General features: G+C 39.3%; 1 protein-coding gene across 6 annotated transcripts in view; it reads right to left on the reverse strand.

Annotated features, from left to right (window-relative positions):
• Nucleotides 1–10,922, reverse strand: part of Atrx (ATRX chromatin remodeler) — a 292,107-nt gene extending 281,185 nt beyond the window's left edge. For 5 of the 6 annotated variants that reach the window (XM_063246118.1, XM_013153686.3, XM_013153684.3 and 2 more), the window contains exon 1: nucleotides 10,675–10,922. Coding sequence is in view for 4 of the 6 variants with exons in the window: in XM_013153686.3 (XP_013009140.1) it covers nucleotides 10,675–10,694 (20 nt within the window). In the remaining 2 variants the exon portion in view is untranslated. Of the gene's footprint in view, nucleotides 1–10,538 lie in introns of all 6 variants that reach the window. The other variant, XM_013153685.3, reaches the window with a different exon arrangement.
• Nucleotides 10,923–19,006: the final 8,084 nt, after the last annotated feature.

Genomic DNA, 19,006 nt, shown 5'->3' on the forward strand with positions numbered 1-19,006 from the left:
ACCAGAAGCAGGAAAAAAAGGGAAAGCAGCTAAGAAGCAGAAAGAGAAGGGAAGAGCCAGGAAAGAAGATAAACTCTTTCAGGGCAAGCCCCTAGTAACCTACTACCTCCCACAAGACTCCATATCCATCCTAACAAGTCAGCTATAATGCCCTGCAATCCAATCACCTTCCAAGTACATGAGGCTTTGGAGGCCTTTTGTTGAGCAAAGGGATTGAGACAGAGTCACACTACATAGCTCAGGTTAGCCTAGAACACACTGGCCTGGCCTGGAACCTATAGCTATCAATCCTCCTACCTCAACCTCCCAAATGCTAGGATTACAGACATGCACCATCAGGCCCAGCTAGGTAGGGCCCTTTTAGATCTGAACCAGAATGTTAGCACCACCAATATGTTTTGAAGTTAATCACTTCTAGGTCTTTTGGCTAAAAGCAAGTGTAATATGTTTTGAAGTTAATACTGCTTTGTAACTGCTTATTCACCTATAGATAAGGCATGATCAAAAATTCAGTGAACATTTAAATGTTTTTTAAAAATTATTACAGTAAAAGGCACATTCCACCAGTTCTCCTCAAAATACTATCCCTCAAAAAAAGAAGATACATCATGTTCAAATTCCCTATGATGAATGTAATCCTTATATACCTAGAATGTGCTAATAAACTTAATTTTAAAAATACTCCTCCCCCATTTCAGACACGCTTATCCCATCATTCTTGCTGCTTTCTGAAGCAGGGATGGAAGTCCTCTCATGAGTATCTTCAGCTGCCTTGATGTCCTGAACCAATTCAAAACATTTATCTTTAATGGTCATTTTGATTTGGGGGAAGAGCCAGAAGTTGTATAGAGCCACATCCAGTAAATGAGGTGAATGAGGCTAAATCATGTTTTTAGTAGCCTGCCTTTCCATTGAAAGGCACTGGCACTCAGCAGCATTCCCTGAATTTTTTATCACTCTCAAAAAAAAAAAAAACACTCCTTAGGTGGGTGTGGCAGCATATGCCTATAATCCCAGCACTTACAGGAGACTGAGGCAAGAACACCATCTCAAATTAGAGGCCAGATAACAGCTTGAAAGAAACTAAGGACAGATTATCTGAACTGGAGGGCAGATTTGTAATATGGGAGCATGAAATGAAAAACTTCTTCAAAATAACAAAGAAACAAACAGCAATAATACAAAGACTAGAAGATGATAAGAGGATCCATAACTTAAGAATTAAGAACATAAAAGAAGAAGCAGGGACACAGTCAAATGAACTACAAAAGCTACTCACAGAAATAATCCAGGAGAATTTTCCTAATTTAGCAAAAGGTAAAGATAGTCAGTTGTATGAAGCATACAGGACACCAGCCACCTACAACCCAAACACAGCAACACCCAGGCATATAATAATTAAAATTCCAGAAATCCAATACAAGAACAGAACACTAAAAGCCGTCAGAGACAAGAAACAGATCACTTACAAGGGAACACCCATCAGAATTACAGCAGACTTCTCGGCACAAACCATCAAATCAAGAAGAGCGTGGGGGGAAATAATTCAAGCTTTGAAAGATAATAATCTCCAGCCAAGATTGATATATCCTGTACAACTATCCCTGGAAATTGATGGAAAAACAAGGTGCTTCCAGGATAAAGAGGAACTAGGGGAATATGCAACCACCAATTCAACTCTACAGAGAATATTGCAGGATATTCTAAAAAAGAAAAATACAAAAAATCCAGAAGTAGAGGCAGAGAGGCCACAATGAATGGAGCAGAAAACAAAATGAAGAAGACAAACTGACAACTAATGACAGAAAAAGAGTTCAACAGAAATGAGGCAGAGAAGATTGGATGATAGGAACAGCTATTTTGGAGAAAATGAGGTCTTAAGAGGTAATACTGATTTAGTATCTTGTTTTGAAGCCTCATCAAGGTTTTGTTCTTCTGTCTCCATTGGTCTAAACAGGTGGTATCTTATTGGATTTTATTATATATGATAGTATAAGCAAAACCTTTCATAGACAAGGAGATTATACAGAAACCATTGTTCATTTTCTGTTAGTTGATTCTAAATACCCTGTAATGCTGTCATTCTCTTAAATGGTTTTACATTGTTTTGATATATTTGATGCTACAGTATACGAAGTTATACTCAAAGATTTCAAGGAAAGAGACAATATGGTAACTACTTTTATGTCGGGATAATCTTGTGAAACACTATTTTGCTTAAATGGTTATGTTTTGATCTGCGCTGATTTGCTGTTATACCCTCTTTTATCTCAATCTCCATTTTATTATTTACTTTTTTTATCCTTTTAATTAAGGGAAAAATAAATTAAAAATAGCGGGATATATTATAGTAACCCACTTTGACTTTCCATTATTTTGATTTAAAGCCTTGTATTGCTCTCACCATCTTGTTTTGACTGATGTTCCTCTATTCTGTTTTGCTTGATAGTATCAGGTTCGAAAGTTTAGGCAACAGCTGTGAAGATAGTGGGATTCATTATGACGCCCATTCTGGTTGGCTATTGTCTACTTTTGAAGACCTATAATGTCTCCAATGTTTTGGTTTTGTTGGTTTTGTTCTTTACTGTTTTGTTCAAATTTTATTATAAATAATGATATAGGCAATTCTATTAGAGATAGCGGGAGGCATTATGGTAACCATTGTTGATCACCTAGTATTATGCTTTTACATTATCTATTACGTCCACCCTTTTGATTTGACTGACTGTTCGGTTATGTCACTTTTGGTTCTACTCTCTTCCAAAAAAGTAATAAGAACTGTGGGAGCAACAAAACCCAAAATGTGTAATTGTCATTTTACAAAAAGAGGAAAAGAAAGTGCTCTAAATGATATAACTGCATGTATATTTAAGTGTATAAGATAGATAATGATATTACTGAGTTTTGTTGGATCATTGAACGGAGCTGTTTGCAGTCTCACTGTTGGAATGTCCACTTTATAAGCTTTAATTTTGTAACTTGAACAATTATTTCTAAGATGACAAAATGTAATCCATTAACTAGTGACTTCCTACTGTTTATTTTTTTCTGTAAATCTGTATAACTTGTACCCTTTCTCTGCTTTTTTTCTTTTTCTCCTTAAATAAAATTTAAAAAAATAAAAATAAAAAATAAATTTAAAAAAATTAGAGGCCAGTACTACATACTGAGTTCAAAGCTAGCCTGAACTACATAGCAAGTCCATCTCAAAAAAACAAAAAAGAGAGAGAAAAAAAAGACACAGAGACAAAATCAGAACTATGAACTCAGCCTGAGCAATACAGGAAGACTACATTTTTAAAAAGCTTTAGCCAGGGTGATGGTGTACAGCAGTAATTCCAGTACTTTGGGAGACTGAGGTAGGTAAATTGCCAAATTCGAACCTCACCTAGGCCATTTACTAACTTAGCCCCTTTCTCAAAAAATACAAAAGGGGATGGGGACAGGGATAGGGATGGGGATGGGGATGGGGATGGGGATGGGGATGGGGATGGGGATGGATGGGGACGGGGATGGGGATGAGGATGGGAATAGGGATGGGGATGGGGATGGGGAAGAAGATGGGGATGGGGAAGAGGACGGGGATGGGAATGTAACCCAGTGCAAAGTCCTGAGTTCAATCTCTAGTCCTACCAAAATAAAAAAATAAAAAAAACTTCAGTGAGTCTTCAGTATATGATTGATCCAGGTGACTTACTATCTTTGCTCTTGCTACTTGGCCATTTTTTCCCAAAACAAAGAAATCAAGAGTCTTTTACTGGAGAAATTTATACATATTCACACAGGGTCATCACATAGGGGCAGGTACATTTCTGAGCAATTCAAAATCATAAGCACATATTCAAAAAATGGCTAGACACAACATCTCTATAGAGGAGGAGAATTTAGTATTATAGTAAGCAAAGTTTAACTTAGGGGGCTGGGAATTTAGCTCAGCGGCGTAAGCACCTGCCTTGCAAGCAGGTGGCCGTGAGTTCAATCCCCAGTACCAATAAAAAAAAAAAAAAAAAAGTTTAACTTACGTCACCTTAAAAAAACGCGTTAAGAGTGACTGGATGACTTTTGCTGTATCCCTGTAAGTTTCTCCAAAGAGCCTTAGTTGAAACCAAAAGAAAAATAACATTGAAGATGGAATGAAAGTCTTTTAAGGGAACAGAGCAAGACTGAGGTATAGCTTAGCAGCACATTGCCTGCCTGGCAAGCATGAGGCTGAGAATTGATTCCTGGTACCAAAAGAAGGGAAGGGGGTTGTTAGCAACTTCTGCTCTCATAAGTATATACGAATACCACTAAAACTACTTGCTTTGCCTACTGTCTTAGTTACTTTTCCTAACATCCAAATTTAAAAGTGAAATGGTTATTTATTTCACAGTTTATGGAGGTTTCAGTCCATAATCAGGTGGCTTCAAGCCAGGGTACCACATGGCAAAGGGTCAACCTTTCAGGGTGATGGAAATACAAAAAGCAAAAAGAGAAGAGGGAGAGCAAGGTTCTTTGTTTCCCTTGTAATGTATGCAGGCTACCTGCCCTAGGGTAGGTGTAGCACTCACACCCTTAATTGCAGTGTTAGACCAAGAATCAATCATTAACTCTAGATTCAGCTGCTTCCAAAAAGCCCATCCCTCATGACTGAATGAGGCTCTGGGGGACATACAGACACAAACCATAACACCCATTCACTAACAATCACATCAATGTATTCATTTTGTGATATTTTGCTGAGTTATGTCAGTGCTACAACAAAATTTAAAAGTTTGGTTTTTTGTGGGGTTTTTAAAGTTGACTTTCACTTAGTTGTTCTAAACATACTGAGTTACCGAATTTCTAGTTAATACGTAACAATTTGAATTTAATTTATTGGCACATTTTAGATATATATATATATATAAAATGATCATATTCATTAAGTGCATTTGTACCTGTACTTGATATATTTTGATTCCTTCCCCCCCTCCCTCCTTCTTTTTTAGACAGGTCTCACTATGTAGTTAAGGCTGGCCTTGAGCTCACTTTGTAGCCCAGGCTGGTCTCAAACTTGCAGTGATCCTCCTGCCTCAGTTTCCCAGGTTCTGAGTTTACAGGCTTGCACCACCACCCCTGGCTCTAATCACCTCTTCCCTTCAATCCATCTTTCCCACCCTATTTACAAAGCTTTGTTATCATTTTATCCCTTTTTATGTCTTTTTTAGGACTGGGGATTTACTTCAGTGGCATAAGCGCCTGTCTGGCAAGTGGGAGGTCATGAGTTAGATCTCTAGCACCAAAAAAAAAAATTAAATCTTTTTCTTTTCTCCTTCCTTTCCCCCTCCCCCCCACCCCAGTTCTTCTTTCCTTTTAACCAACTTATTTCCATTTCACAATATCCATTGTACATTTTGGTCCTTACAATTTCTGTTTCTCACATCAGGAAGACAATGCAATGTTTGGCCATTTTCCTACCATAGAACTCTGGAAATTTTATTCTTTTTATAAGCATAAGTAAAAATTAGAACAAATCTATTCCTACTTTTAAGTGATCAACAGAAGATATGGGGCAGAAAAAAAATTTGGAACTATTGTACAAAATAAAATCAATGATAATGTATAGAACTGTTTGTATTACTTCCATCTCATAATGGAAGAGAATTAAGAGTGATGGAGAGCCAAGCATGGTGGTACACTCCTGTAATCCAGCACTTGGGAGGCTGAGGCAGGTGGATCTGCAAGTTCAAGACTAGCCTGGGCTACAAAGTGAGGCCAAAGCCAGCCTGAACAGCATAGTGAGACCCTGCCTCAAAAAGACAAAAAAAAAGTGATGGAGGGCCAAGAACAGTGATAAAGAAGCTAAGGCAGGAGGATCATGAGGCCCAGTTTAGTATGGCCAATGTGACAAGATCTTGTCTCAAAAAGACAAACATTTCTATGGTGAATATGATCATTATGTATATCTAAAATGCCAAGTGTGGTGGTGCAAGTCTGTAATTCCAGCACTCAGGAGGCTGAGACAGGATCGTGGCAAGTTCAAGACCCGCTTGGACTACAAACTGAGCATGAGGCCAGCCTGAACTGCATGGCAAGACCCTGTCTCAAAAAAAAAAAAAAAAAAGACCAAAAAAAAAAAAAAAGGCGGGGTTGGTATTGTGAGTTAAACATTCAAGTATTACCTATCAGATTCTCCTTTAATTATGATTACGGCTTGGGAGATGAATGGCACACTTTAGACTGAGACAATTCTTCTGAACATCCACTTGGAGTTCCTTTGTAGTAAATAAATAAGGAATCCCACACTTTTACTTAATTCCCTTAATGACTTTTTCTTTTTTCCTAGTACTAGAGACAGAACTACACCTCCAGCCATACATTTTTGTTTTGCTTTGCTTTGCCTTGTTTTATTTTTCTGAGGTAGGGTCTCTACCTTCAGGCTGGCCTTGAGTTTATTTCGCAGCCCAAGTTGGCCTCAAACTTGCATTGACGCACCTGCCTCAGCCTCCCAAAGTGTTAAAATCACACCATTTATTTTTTATTTTAAGACAGGGTCATTGCTAAATCACTAAATGACCCAGGCTGGGCTTAAGCTTGCAATCCTCCTGCCTTAACCTCCCAGAGTGCTATGATTACAACAAGTATGCACCATCACACCTGGCTTATATATGTGGTTCTTTGCAAAAGGTTTTTCGTATAGTTTAAAATAGTCCTGAAATTAAATGTTTCACTATCTCACTGTAGAGTACATCTGAACATAAAAAGTAAAACTTTATAAATATACAATGGAATATTACTCAGAAAAAAAAAACATTATAAATAGTTGGGAAATCAGAGACTTTTAATAAATGACCATTACCAAACATGAACTTTTTCCATCACATGCATACTTGGGCTAAATTAAAATGGCCATGGGGCTGGGGATTTAGCTCAGCGGCATAAGCACCTGCCTTGCAAACAGGCGGTCGTGAGTTCGATCCCCGGTACCGATAAAAATGAAAAAGACAGGGGGCTGGGATTTAGCTCAGCGGCATAAGCGCCTGCCTTGCAAGCAGGCAGTCGTGAGTTCGATCCCCAGTACCGATAAAAAGGAAAAAGACAAAAAATAAATAAATAAATAAATAAATAAAATGGCCATAATCCAGTTAGACCTGGCAGGTAGATGAGGAATTTTTTTTTTTTTTTGAACCAGGGATCGAACTCATGACCTTGCACTTGCCAGGAGGCGCTTATGCCACTGAGCTAAATCCCCAACCCCCGCTAGATGAGGAATTAATGCCCTGTGAGTAAGAACACAAACTCTAAGCTGGGAATGGTAGGACAAGCCTATAATCCAAGCACTCATCAAGACTGAAACAGGAGGATTCTCAAATTTCTGGGCCACCTGGGCTATTTTAGCAAGATTCCATATCAAAATAAAAACAAAAAAAAATGGACAGGAACTCAGTACAAAGGCCCTGGGTTCAATAGCCACTACCACCAAAGTAAAAAAAAAAAAATCTCTCTGAATGGGTACAATGGCATATGCCTATAATCTCTGCTACTCAGGACTCTAACGCAAGATGATCCCAAATTCCAGCCCCATCTAGGCAATTAAGCGAATTAGCTAGACTCTGGCTCAAAATTTTATTCTTTTTTTTTTGGTACCGGGGATCAAACACATGACCTTGAGCTTGCCAGCCAGGCGGTTATGCTGGTGAGCTAAATTCCTGGCCTCCATGTTTTCTTTTCTTCTTTTGTTTTTTTTTTTTTGTTTGTTTGGTTTTTGTTTTTTGTTTTTTGTTTTTTTTTTTTGGTATCCTGTTTCAAAATTTTAAAAGTCAGATTTAATTTTAAAAGTTGAGACAGCATTTCGGGCAAAGGCCCCGGGCTTAATCTCCAGTATGAAAAAGAAAGAACTTTGGTATCAATATTGGGTTTAATTCCAGCTCAACTAACTATGAGCTGTAGAGTTTGGGTCACATTTCTTTGATTTCTGTGCTTCACCCTTCCTCCTCATCTAAAAATGAGGAAAACCATGTAGTATCCAGAGAGCTTTGAAGATTAATCAACACTATATAGGTAAAACAACAATAAGCACTCAACTTTAGTTATGGTTATTACTGTATCACCAGGATCTACAAAAATTCAAGACCAGTGAGAAAAAGTGACTGGTGTAAAATGAATTGTATCAGAAAATATGTACACAATTTGTTTCCTTACGGGTACCGGGGATCGAACTCACGACCGCCTGCTTGCAAGGCAGGTGCTTAGGCCACTGAGCTAAATCCCCAGCCCCAATTTGTTTCCTAAAAGAAAGGAAGCAGAGCCAGGGATTTAGCTCAGTGGCCAAATGTGAGGTCGTGAGTTCAATCCCTGGCACCAAAAAGAATGGGAGCAAGCAAGCAAAGTCAGGTATCATCAGTGGTTCCTGGGTACTCAGGATGCTCAGACAGGAGAATCACTTGATCCCAATAGTTCAGGACAGCCTGGCAACACAATGAGACTCTGTCTCCAAAAAACTGTAAGAATAAAGAAAGAAAAGAAAGGAAAAAACTAGCTGGGCATAGTGGCACATGCCTATAATCTCAAGCACTTGGGAGGCTGAGGCAGGAGGGTCGCTGCAAATTCAGGATTAGCATGAGCTACACAGTGAGTTGAAGGCCAGCCTGATAGAATTATACATCAAGACTCCACCTCAATGGTTATTTTCCTTTTCCTTTTTCTTGTTTTTCTTTCTTTTCTTTTTCTATTTTTTTGGTTTGTTTTGAGACAAGGTCTCACTATATAGTTCAGACTGACCTCGAACTCTGCTGCCATCCTCCTGTCTCAGCCTCCTGGGTGCTGGGATTACAGGTGCAAATGTGCCCTCATGTCTGGCCCATTTCATTTTCTTGACACAGAGTCTAGCTAAATCACTGGGCTCTAATTTGTGATGCTCCTGTCTCAGCCTCCCACAGTGCTGGAATCACAAGTTTGCACCACCATGCCTGACTCAACTTGCAGTTTAAATGTAGACTTTGTGAGACTTAGTAAAATCCCCAAGTCATATTTAACTGTAAGGTACACCACTGTGGGGAAACACCATGAACATGAACACATAATAATAACCAGCCAACAAGTCATACTAGGTATCTCTTTTTTTTCTTTTTTCTTTCTTTTATTTTCCCCGCCTGGTACTGGGGATCAAACTCGACCTCACATCTACCAGGCAAGTGCTTGAGCCCCTGAGCCAAATCCCCGCCAGCCCCCACTCTAGAAATCTCTTGAACAGGCTCAATATCCCATAAATAAAGGTTACACTTGCACCAATGAATACAAATGAAGATCACAACTTTTACACAACTAAGGATCTATAAGAAACTATGTTCCCGGTGTGGCGGCACAGGCCGGTAAACCCAGCTTTGGAGAAGTTGAGACAGGAGGATTGGCCTGAGTTCAAGACCAACCTGGGCTACATAGCAAGACCCTATTAAAAAAAAAAGCAGAAAGAGAAAAAACTTTTTCCCCGAGGTAAGGGAACCATCATCATCTATTTATCCTGGAAAGCATAAAAACAGGCGTATTCTCAAATTATACATTGCAACTAAAGTTCTCTGGAAACATATCTAACAATACTAACCAATCCTAAAAGATACATTTTTGCAAACATTAAGGCAATTGTAACCCATGCTCTCTGTAATTTTATGAGGCAATTTGGCACCAAAGACGCATCTCAGGGTAGAAAAATTACTTAATTCACTTTGTGGAATGAAAAGTAAATATCAAACTGCCTGAAAAGCAAGTCAGCCACCTATGTAAAAGTGATACGCATTTCATATGAGCTACCCAAATTTGTCACTGCCAAAAAGCAAATCAGAAACTCGTGAAAAACAGCCTCAAGCTAACTGGTTGACTGGTCAGAGGCAGTCTGCCAGGCACAGCTACTCTAGCGATAAATCTCACGAATCCAGGTTAACCCATTCCCCATCCTTCATGGGATAAATAATTTTTTTAAAAAAGATCTAGTTAATTCTACATGAAATTGGCCCATAAAGTTGGGAAACATGTCCCATCAAAGCTGGACTTCACCTAAAACAGTACTCCAGGTTCTTCTGCAATCGTAACCCTGGGTTAGTATTGCCCACCTAGGGTAAATCCGAGGATGTTCTCCAGGATTTTGGAGTACAGGAATCTAGATCTAAACAGGCAAGACGAAATCTTCCCCCCAAAAAATAAGTAAATAAAAATATCTCCAGGAACTGCGGGGGGCGGGGATCCCTCAGAGTACTTCTCCAGCAATCTAAATGCCAGTAAATCATCCTAGTAAATCACTTCCTCCCGCCCGCGCGTCCGCCCTTCCCCCTCTCACAGCCCCCCCCCCCCCTTCTTCACGCAGTTTCTGGGCCCAAGGATTAGGAAGAATGACCGGGTTACCAAACACTGCCTCTATCTTCTGGGTCTCAAGGCTACAGACAACCAAAGAATAAACAGAGACCAACCGTTCCTAACGACGAGGGGAATATACCAAAAAGCACCCTAACAACAGGCCGCGCCCCCCCATCGCCCCCCCCCACAACAGTTGGCACCTCCCAACGAAATTCCGAAACCCTTCTCACCTAAAGAGAAAAACGGTGCCTCTTTCCGCTAAGCAACACTTAGGCCTAACCCACCAAGCAAAAGTGTTCCCAAACACTCGATGCAGAGGTGCCTAGGCCAGATCGTTGAGGCCCATGAAAAGGGGTTACGTTTTACCTCATGGGCTCAGCGGTCATGTTTTCGCTTGAATGCCTTGTTGGCTTCTGCGACACTTGCGCGCCGATATGCGCGCCTCTGCACCCGATTACGATAGAAACGCAATGAAGTCTTAGTAGCCACTGTAGCTGGTGCTGGATCCTCCGCACAGCTCAAAAGCCGATACCACTGTCACCGCCGCCGCAGCCGCGGAAACAAAGCGCCGCCGCCGCCGCCGCCATTTTGTAGGGCCGAGGCTAAGGCAAGAGAATTGGCGCGTCCTCCCTCTTCCTCCTTCCGTCATCCATTGGTTACCTCAGCCACAACGTGGATTCCTATTGGCTATGGAAATTTACCTTCTGTTGGGGGCCTGTTGCTAAGGCGGTCGACGTCATTTGAGCCCCTTCACCTTTTCACAGGGGTTCCAATTCCGTCTCACTTGACCTGATTGTATTAGTGAAGTGTTTTGACTGAAAATGCCCGTTTGGTCCATCTTCTTTTGTTTGACATAATTGACGAAACTTACGTTTATTGAGAATCTACTATACACCAGACACTACATCAATCCTTTATCTGAATTACCTCATGTAATCCTTAAGCCCTCTGAAATTGACACACCTATGCTTTCTGGATAAGGAAACCAAGCGAAAAAGTTCCAAAGTAGTGGAGTCGTTAGTCCGAGCAAATACAAGCACTTTTAACTACTAATCTATATAGCCACCCTGTATAAATATTTTCTTTTCATTATTTCAGGGTATTATCGATTTCTTCCCTAGATGTTTTATATATAATATTCAGCATGCCAACATACTCAAATATGTGTGTATACACTTATATGTATTCATCATAAAACCAATTTGAGAGGTGCATAAATTTATTTTGATGTTGAAGAAACTAAACAGGAACTTGGAATGCACATACACCTTGGCCATTTTCCCAGTCTGATAGGATGCCTAACTCAGAAACCCATCTAGATCTGTTTCTCCTTATTACAGAGGAAGTTTGCTTGAATGATCGCGCAAATACTTTCAACTTTAGTGTTCTTCATTTCTTTACTGGTAATATCTGCAAACCACAAACGAAATCTCTAAAATTAAAAAGCCCTGTGTGATTTTGAACACCTGTAATAATTCCAGCATTTGGGAGGCTGAGGCAAGAGGACTGGCTGAGTTTAAGGCCAACCTGAATAACACAGTTCACGGCTGGCCTGAACTACATAGAGACAGCCTATCTCAAAATAAAATTAAATCATTCCCAATTTTATTTCCAAATGTATTCTTCTATATGTGCATATTCATTCTAATCATTTTCTTTTCCCATTTTTTTTTTTGTTTGTTGCCCAAGCAGCGCTTCAACTCAGAATCCTCCTCTTCAGTTTCCCAGATAGCTGAGATTGCAAATGTGGGCCACTACACCCAGATGTATTGGAATTTTTAAAGTAGAGATAGTTTGGTCCTGACTTCATAGTTTTTATACATCAAGCTTCTCTCTCTGTCTGACTGTCTGTCTCTCTCTCTCTCTCTCTAAATATATGTGTGTGTGTGTGTGTGTATATATATATATATATATATATATGTATGTATATATTCTGTTCTTTATTTTTAAAATAACCATTGGTGACAGGTCTTAACACTCAACAGGTTTAAATGACAAATTCCACAAATACAAAAATATCTTAAGTACAGTCACACAATTTTAAAAATATAAAATAACCAAATATAACTATTTAAACCAAATCACTATATTTATGACATAAGAGAATTCCTTTGATTTTAAGAAATAGCTAACAAAGTTTTACTAATACACCTATATGCATATCACATTTAATGATGATTTTCCATGGGTTCTCAGCAAATTAGAAAAAATTCACTGGAACAAATGTCTTTCAAATTTTTCTTCAGTTGTCACAGAAATCAGCAGAGAACTGTTTTTAACTCTTGACAATAAATGTAGAACTTGTAATTTGCTTATTTTTGGAGAAAGACAAGATAAATTACCCATAAGAGAATAAATCAGATGAGTAAATTCTGTCATACTTTAAACATCTTCACAAATCCTATTTAATTTCAAAATCATAATCCTTTGAAAATTATCTATACAACTTTGAAATATATATATATGTATATATATATATATATATTATATGTATATATATATATATACTTTAATCCAAAATTTAACTTTTGGAAATTATTCAGTTGACATACTTTACATGTTCAAAGTAGAGCTATGGGGGCTAGGGATTTAGCTCAGCAGCATAAGCGCCTGCCTTGCAAGCAGGCAGTTGTGAGTTCGATCCCTGGTACCAATAAAAAGGAAAAAGACAAAAAAAAAAAGTAGAGCTATGCCAGGCATGGTGGCACATCCCTTAATTGGGAGGCTGAGGCACGAGGATCATTGCAAGTTTGAGACCAGCCTGGGCTACAAAGTAAGCTCAAGGCCAGCCTGAACTGCATAGCAAGACCCTGTCCCAAAAAGACAAAAAAAAAGTAGAGACACCGGCCAGGGATATAGCTCAATGGCATAAGCACCTGCCTAGCAAGTGCAAGGTCCTGAATTTGATTCCCGATACCAAAAAGTAGATGTCCACAAGACTGCTCATTAAAACATTGTTTTCATCATGAAAAATTGGAAATAACATAGATTTTACTAAATAAAAGTCTTATGTTACATTAAATTATGTTGCATCTGTATAAGAAAATATCAAATAAAACTGGAGATGTAGGTCGGGAATATAGTTCAGCAGCATAAGTGTTTGCTTGGCAAGCACAAGATTCCGATTTCAATTCCGGGTACCAAAAAAAAAAAAAAAAAAAAAGCCAGAGGTGTGGCTCAATGGTAGGACACTTACATAGCACGTGACAGGTCTAGGGTTCAATTTCTAGGACTGCAAAAAAAGAAAGGAAGGAAGGAAAGAAGGAAGAAAATACAATGAATAAAATGGCTTCCCAGGGGGTTTAGCTCAGCGGCATAATTGTCTGTCTTGCAAGCCCGCTGTAGTGAGCTCGATCCCCAGTACTGACTAAAAAAAAAAAAAAAAACCTGTTTGAAAATCATCAAAGCCAGGCATGATGGTGCACTCCTCTAATCCCAGCAATTGGGAGGCTGAGGCAGGCAGATTGTGGCAAATTTGAGACCAGCCTGGGCTGCAAAGTGAGCGTAAGGCCATCCTGAACTTCATAAGGAGACTCTGTCTCAAAAAGACAAAAAAAAGAAAGGCATCCCAGGCTCCTGGATTACAAAATTTACTGTTTCACTGGAATTAGAAAAAATAATCCTAAAAATCATTTGGATCCAGAAGAGATCTAAAATACCAAAAGCAATTGTGTGCAACAAAGGCAAGGCAGAGGATAGATGGTATCCAAAATCCCTATCTTGAATGTGTACCACAAAGCTACTGTGATAAAAACAGCACAGAACTGGCCAACAGATCTGAGAATTAATGGAACAGATTAGAAGATGCAAAACAGCTAAATAATAATTAGCCACCTTATCTTTGACAAAGGTGCCAAACATATTCACTGGAAGAAAAATAGCCTCTTTAATAAATGGTACTGGAAAAATTGGCTTCCACATACCCAAGACTAAAATTAGACCCTTATCTTTCACCATGCTCTAAGCTAAAATCAAAATGGATTGAAGATCTAAATATTAAAACAGAAACATTAAGTTTGCTAGAAGATAGACTAGGTAGAACTCTTGAAGACACTGGTGTAGGCAAAAACGTTATGAACAAAACCTCAACTGCACAGAAGCTATCACAAAGAATCATCAACTAGGATCTTATTAAAAACCTTTTGCACAGCAAAGGGAACCACCAACAGAGTGAAGAGACAGCCTGGGTGTGGGAGAAATTTTTTGCCAGTAGTTCCTCAAAGAATTACTATCAAGTGTGCCAAAATTTAACTCACCAGTATAAGAGCGAGGTTATGACTTCTATCCACATACCAAAAAAAAAAAAAAAAAGAATTACTATCAAGAATGTATCCAAAAAATCAGAACCCCCAACTTAGAGACCCAATCCAAAAATAGGCATCTGAAATGAACACACATTTCTCAGATGAAGAAATACAAATGGCAAATGAATATATGAAAAAATGTTCAACATAAGTAATCATTAGAGAGATGCAAATCAAAACAATTCTGAGTTTTTTTTTTAATTCATAAAGAAAGATAAGCTTGGTAAATGTATGCACCTTGAGACCATACACTTAAGTGAAATAAATCAGATACGCATGTGTAAATATCTCAGTTCTCTGGTGTGAGAAACCAAAAGTGTAAATCAGGGCCAAAATGTATAATAGGTATTGTAAAATAGGAAGAAAATGTCCAAATGGGAAGGGGAACAAGGGAAGGGGAGAAGCAAAGAAAAAAAGGGAAAAGTAAAAACAAAAAGAGAGAGAAAAGAAGGGAAAAATGGAAAAAACTTTTGTAAATGAGGAGAGGATCAGTGGTTGAAGGGAGGTGTTATGGTTGATACATAGTGCCATCTGGAGAAGTCTAAAAGTTTAGCTAAGTAACTCAGCAGCACTAAATCCTGGGGTATGGAGGACATACTTTTAGTGCTCTAGAATGTTGTTCACTGTTTCAATTTGAGAAGTTTAACTAAGTGATTCAGCAGGGAACTTGAGTCCTTAGAACACTCCTGGCCTGTGTAAGAGGACAGCAAGGAGATGGTGTGAGTATAAAAGATCACCCCCAGAGTGGGTAGTTGCATACAATAAAAGGGAAATGAGGAAAGACTGATGGCTGTTTCTTTGGAGGAGCTCCAGTCTTTGCCTTTGGCTTGGACATTGTCTCCTGGCTTCTGGCACAGATTTTTAGGCTTCTCACTTGGACTCTTCAGCCTTCTGGTGTAGATTCTTCAGCCTTCTTTTGCAGACTCATTGACCTCGTGACACAGACTTGCATAAAACACTATAGTGGGCTCCAAGCCTTGGACTGGACCCTTGGCATCTGGTGTGCATGTACTCTCTGCAAACTTCCTCATCCAACTCTGTGACTGACCATCATAAACCAATCTTGCAATTCTTCATACATTTGTACATCTTGTGTTGTATCTGCTTCCCCAATAAAACTCTGACCAATTCAGGAGGGTAGGGGAATGAAAAAAAAAAAGTTTATATCATGTGCAGGTACAAATTTTTTTAAGAAGAATGTGATCCTTGGGTCTGGGGATTTAGCTCAGTGGCATAAGCGCCTGCCTTGCAAGCAGGCAGTCGTGAGTTCAGTCCCTGGTACCGATAAAAAGGAAAAAGACAAAAAAAAAAAAAGAATGTGATCCTTATGCATATCTAAAATGTACCAATAAAATTTGACTGCAAGGCCTGGGGATTTAGCTCAACGGCATAAGCACCTGCCTTGCAAGCAGGCAGTCGTGAGTTTGATCCCTGGTACCAATAATAAAAAGGAAAAAGACAAAAAAAAATTTGACTGCAAAAAAGAAAAAAAATAAAATAGAATTCTCCTTTGTTAGTGTTTTTTGGCACAATAAAAGAACAAAATACAAAAGTAAAAGTGGCCTGGGGCTGGGGATTTAGCTCAGCAGCATAATCACCTGCCTTGCAAGCAGGCTGTAGTGAGTTCGATCCCCGGTACCGATAAAAAAAATAAGTAAATAAAAGTGGCCTTTATTCTAAGAACGTGGAAAGGAGCCCATGATCGACAGAGGTCTGGCTTTCTCTGGCCAGATCATGGGGTATGGGATATATATATGCATTGATGACACCCAAGGAGCTGATTGAAACTTTTTTTGCCCGCACTGGGAAAGGAAAAAGGAAACGGAAATAGGGAAAGAGGAAGTGACCTCAGGGTAAACATCCCCGATTCAGCCTCCTACTACCATAATGTCCTGTAACTTATTCTAGGGAAAAACTCTTTCATCTTTCACTTAAAAAAATAGAGCCTGCGATTTAGGTCAGTGGCATAGTGCCTGCCTAGCAAGCATGAAGTCCTGAGTTTGATCCTCAGTACCCCCCTCAAATTTACTGTGCCAGTTGAGGAGTGCAGCCAGTAATCCTAGCAACTGGGAGAGTGGGGCAGGCGAATTTCAATTTGAAGTACTGCCTGAGAAAATTAGCCAGACTCTGTCTCAAAATAAAAAATAAGAAGGGCCGCTGGGGCAGTGGTGTATGCCTATAATCCCAGCACTCTGGATGAATCTGAGGCAGGAGGATCTCAGCAAGTTCAGGGCCAATTTGAAATGTGTAGTGTAACAGTGTCTTTTTTTTTTTGCCTTTTTGAGACAGGTTCTCGCTATGCAGTTCAGGCTGGACTTGAACTCACTTTGTAGCCTAGGCCGGTCTCGAACTTGCAAACGATCCTCCTGCCTCAGCCTCCCGAGTGCTGGGATTACAGGCATGAACCACCATGCCCAGTTTGTATAACAGTGTTTAAAAAAAAAAACAAAAAACAAAAAGAAAGGCTTCAGGTGTACCTCAGTGTAAACGCCCTGAATTCAATTACCAACATCCCCACACAGACCAAAAAGTCCTATAGATAGGACTTTTATTCAAACTGCCAGTGATATTCCTTGAAGAAATAAAAAAGAACCCTAAAATTCAAATGGAATCTCAAGGGATACTAAAAAAAATATCAAGGCATGTTGCTTCCATGGTGGAAATTGAACCCAGAGCCTCATACATTCTGGGAAATTACTGGCCAAAACAATTATGAAGAATAGAGGATGTAGTTCTGTGGTAGAGCATTTGTTTATCATGTATGAGGTGATGTGTTTGGTCTCCAGCCCCATTGCATGTGCGTGGATACATGCATGCACATACATGCACACACACCCGCACACACATACATTATCAAGTAGTTCCTTTAGAATGGCTCACCAGTTAAACATATTGTAGCTCCTTGTTGCCTTGAACAAAGAATTGGACTAGACAAGCCAAAAACTGTGTCAAAAGTTTATTTGAGAAGTGAAGGGTGAAGGAATAAAGAAAAACTGGCCCTGTAGAGCAAACTGGCTGAACAAAACAGGAAAAAAGACAAAAAACAAAAACACACCTTGGGGGGGGCTGGGGATTTAGCTCAGCGGCATAAGCACCTGCCTTGCAAGCCGGCAGTCATGAGTTCGAACCCCAGTACCGATAAAAAGGAAAAAGACAAAAAAAAAAATACACCTTGGTCTGATAGACACAATAGCAGGTTCCTGATGTCATCTCATTGCTTTCAAACTGTCCACATCTTGTGGGAGCCCATGAGAAGTTCTATATACTGAGTCCTAGGAATTATTTGGTGCTGTCCTTGGATCTTATAATTAACAGATCTCATTTATTTCACCAACCAGCTTTGTCAGGCCCATCACACACACACACACACACACACACACACAGACTCAAAGCATGAAAAAGAAGAAATTCAGTCACACATTTCCTGATTTCAGAACATACTATCAAGCAATAGTAAATAAGATGAGATGGTCTTAGCATAAAGACAAATAAAGTCAAATATATAAATATATAGAATAATAGAACAAAATAATCCAAAAATAGACCCTTGTGTATATGCTAAATGATGTTCAATAAGGGTGCCAAAACTACACAATAAAGAATGGACAGTGTCTTCAATAAATGATGTTAAGAATATGTGTTCCCTACAGGCTGAGGACTTAGCTCAGTGGTGTGAGTGCCTGCCTGGCAGGTGCGAGGTTGTGAGATTGATCCCCAGTACAAAGAAAAAAAAAAAAAAAAAAAAAAGAACTAAATGAAAGGTGAGTGCAGTGGCACACATCTGTAACCCCACCATTTGGGAAGCTGGGCCAGGAAGATCAACATGAGTTCAAGGCCAGCCTAAACTGCATAGTGAAACCTCATCTAAAAAAAAAAAAGAACCAAATGTAAGGCATAAAAATGGGCCAGATGTAATGGCACATACCAGTAATCATAGTACATAGGATGCTGAAGTTGGAGAATCACCACCAGTTTGATGCCAGCTAGGGCCAGATAGTAAAATCAAGGCCAGGCTGAACTTTTTTTGGAGACCAGGCCTCAAAAAAAAAAAAAGACATAAAAATTATAAAACTTTTTACTAGGTACCTGGATGGCCGAAGTAAAAGGATCACAAGTCTAAGACCAGCCGGGTAATTTAGTGACTTAGCGAAAACCTGTCTCGAAATGAAAAATTTAAAAAGTTGAGAATTTAACTCAGTGTAAAGGTCCTAGGTTCAATTTCTGGGACAATAACAACAAAAAAAGATTGAAATAACAATTTTTGCAGGTTGTGGTAGCACATGCCTGTAATCTCAGCACTTGAGAGCCTAAGGCAGGAGAATCCCCATGAGTTTGAGACCAGCCTAGGCTACATAAGCCAAGTTCAAGACCAGCCTGAACTATATATTAACACC

This window comes from Cavia porcellus, unplaced genomic scaffold (genome assembly GCF_034190915.1).
Source record: "Cavia porcellus strain 051 isolate PalLab524CR breed Dunkin Hartley unplaced genomic scaffold, mCavPor4.1 scaffold_3, whole genome shotgun sequence".
Taxonomy (NCBI): domain Eukaryota; kingdom Metazoa; phylum Chordata; class Mammalia; order Rodentia; family Caviidae; genus Cavia; species Cavia porcellus.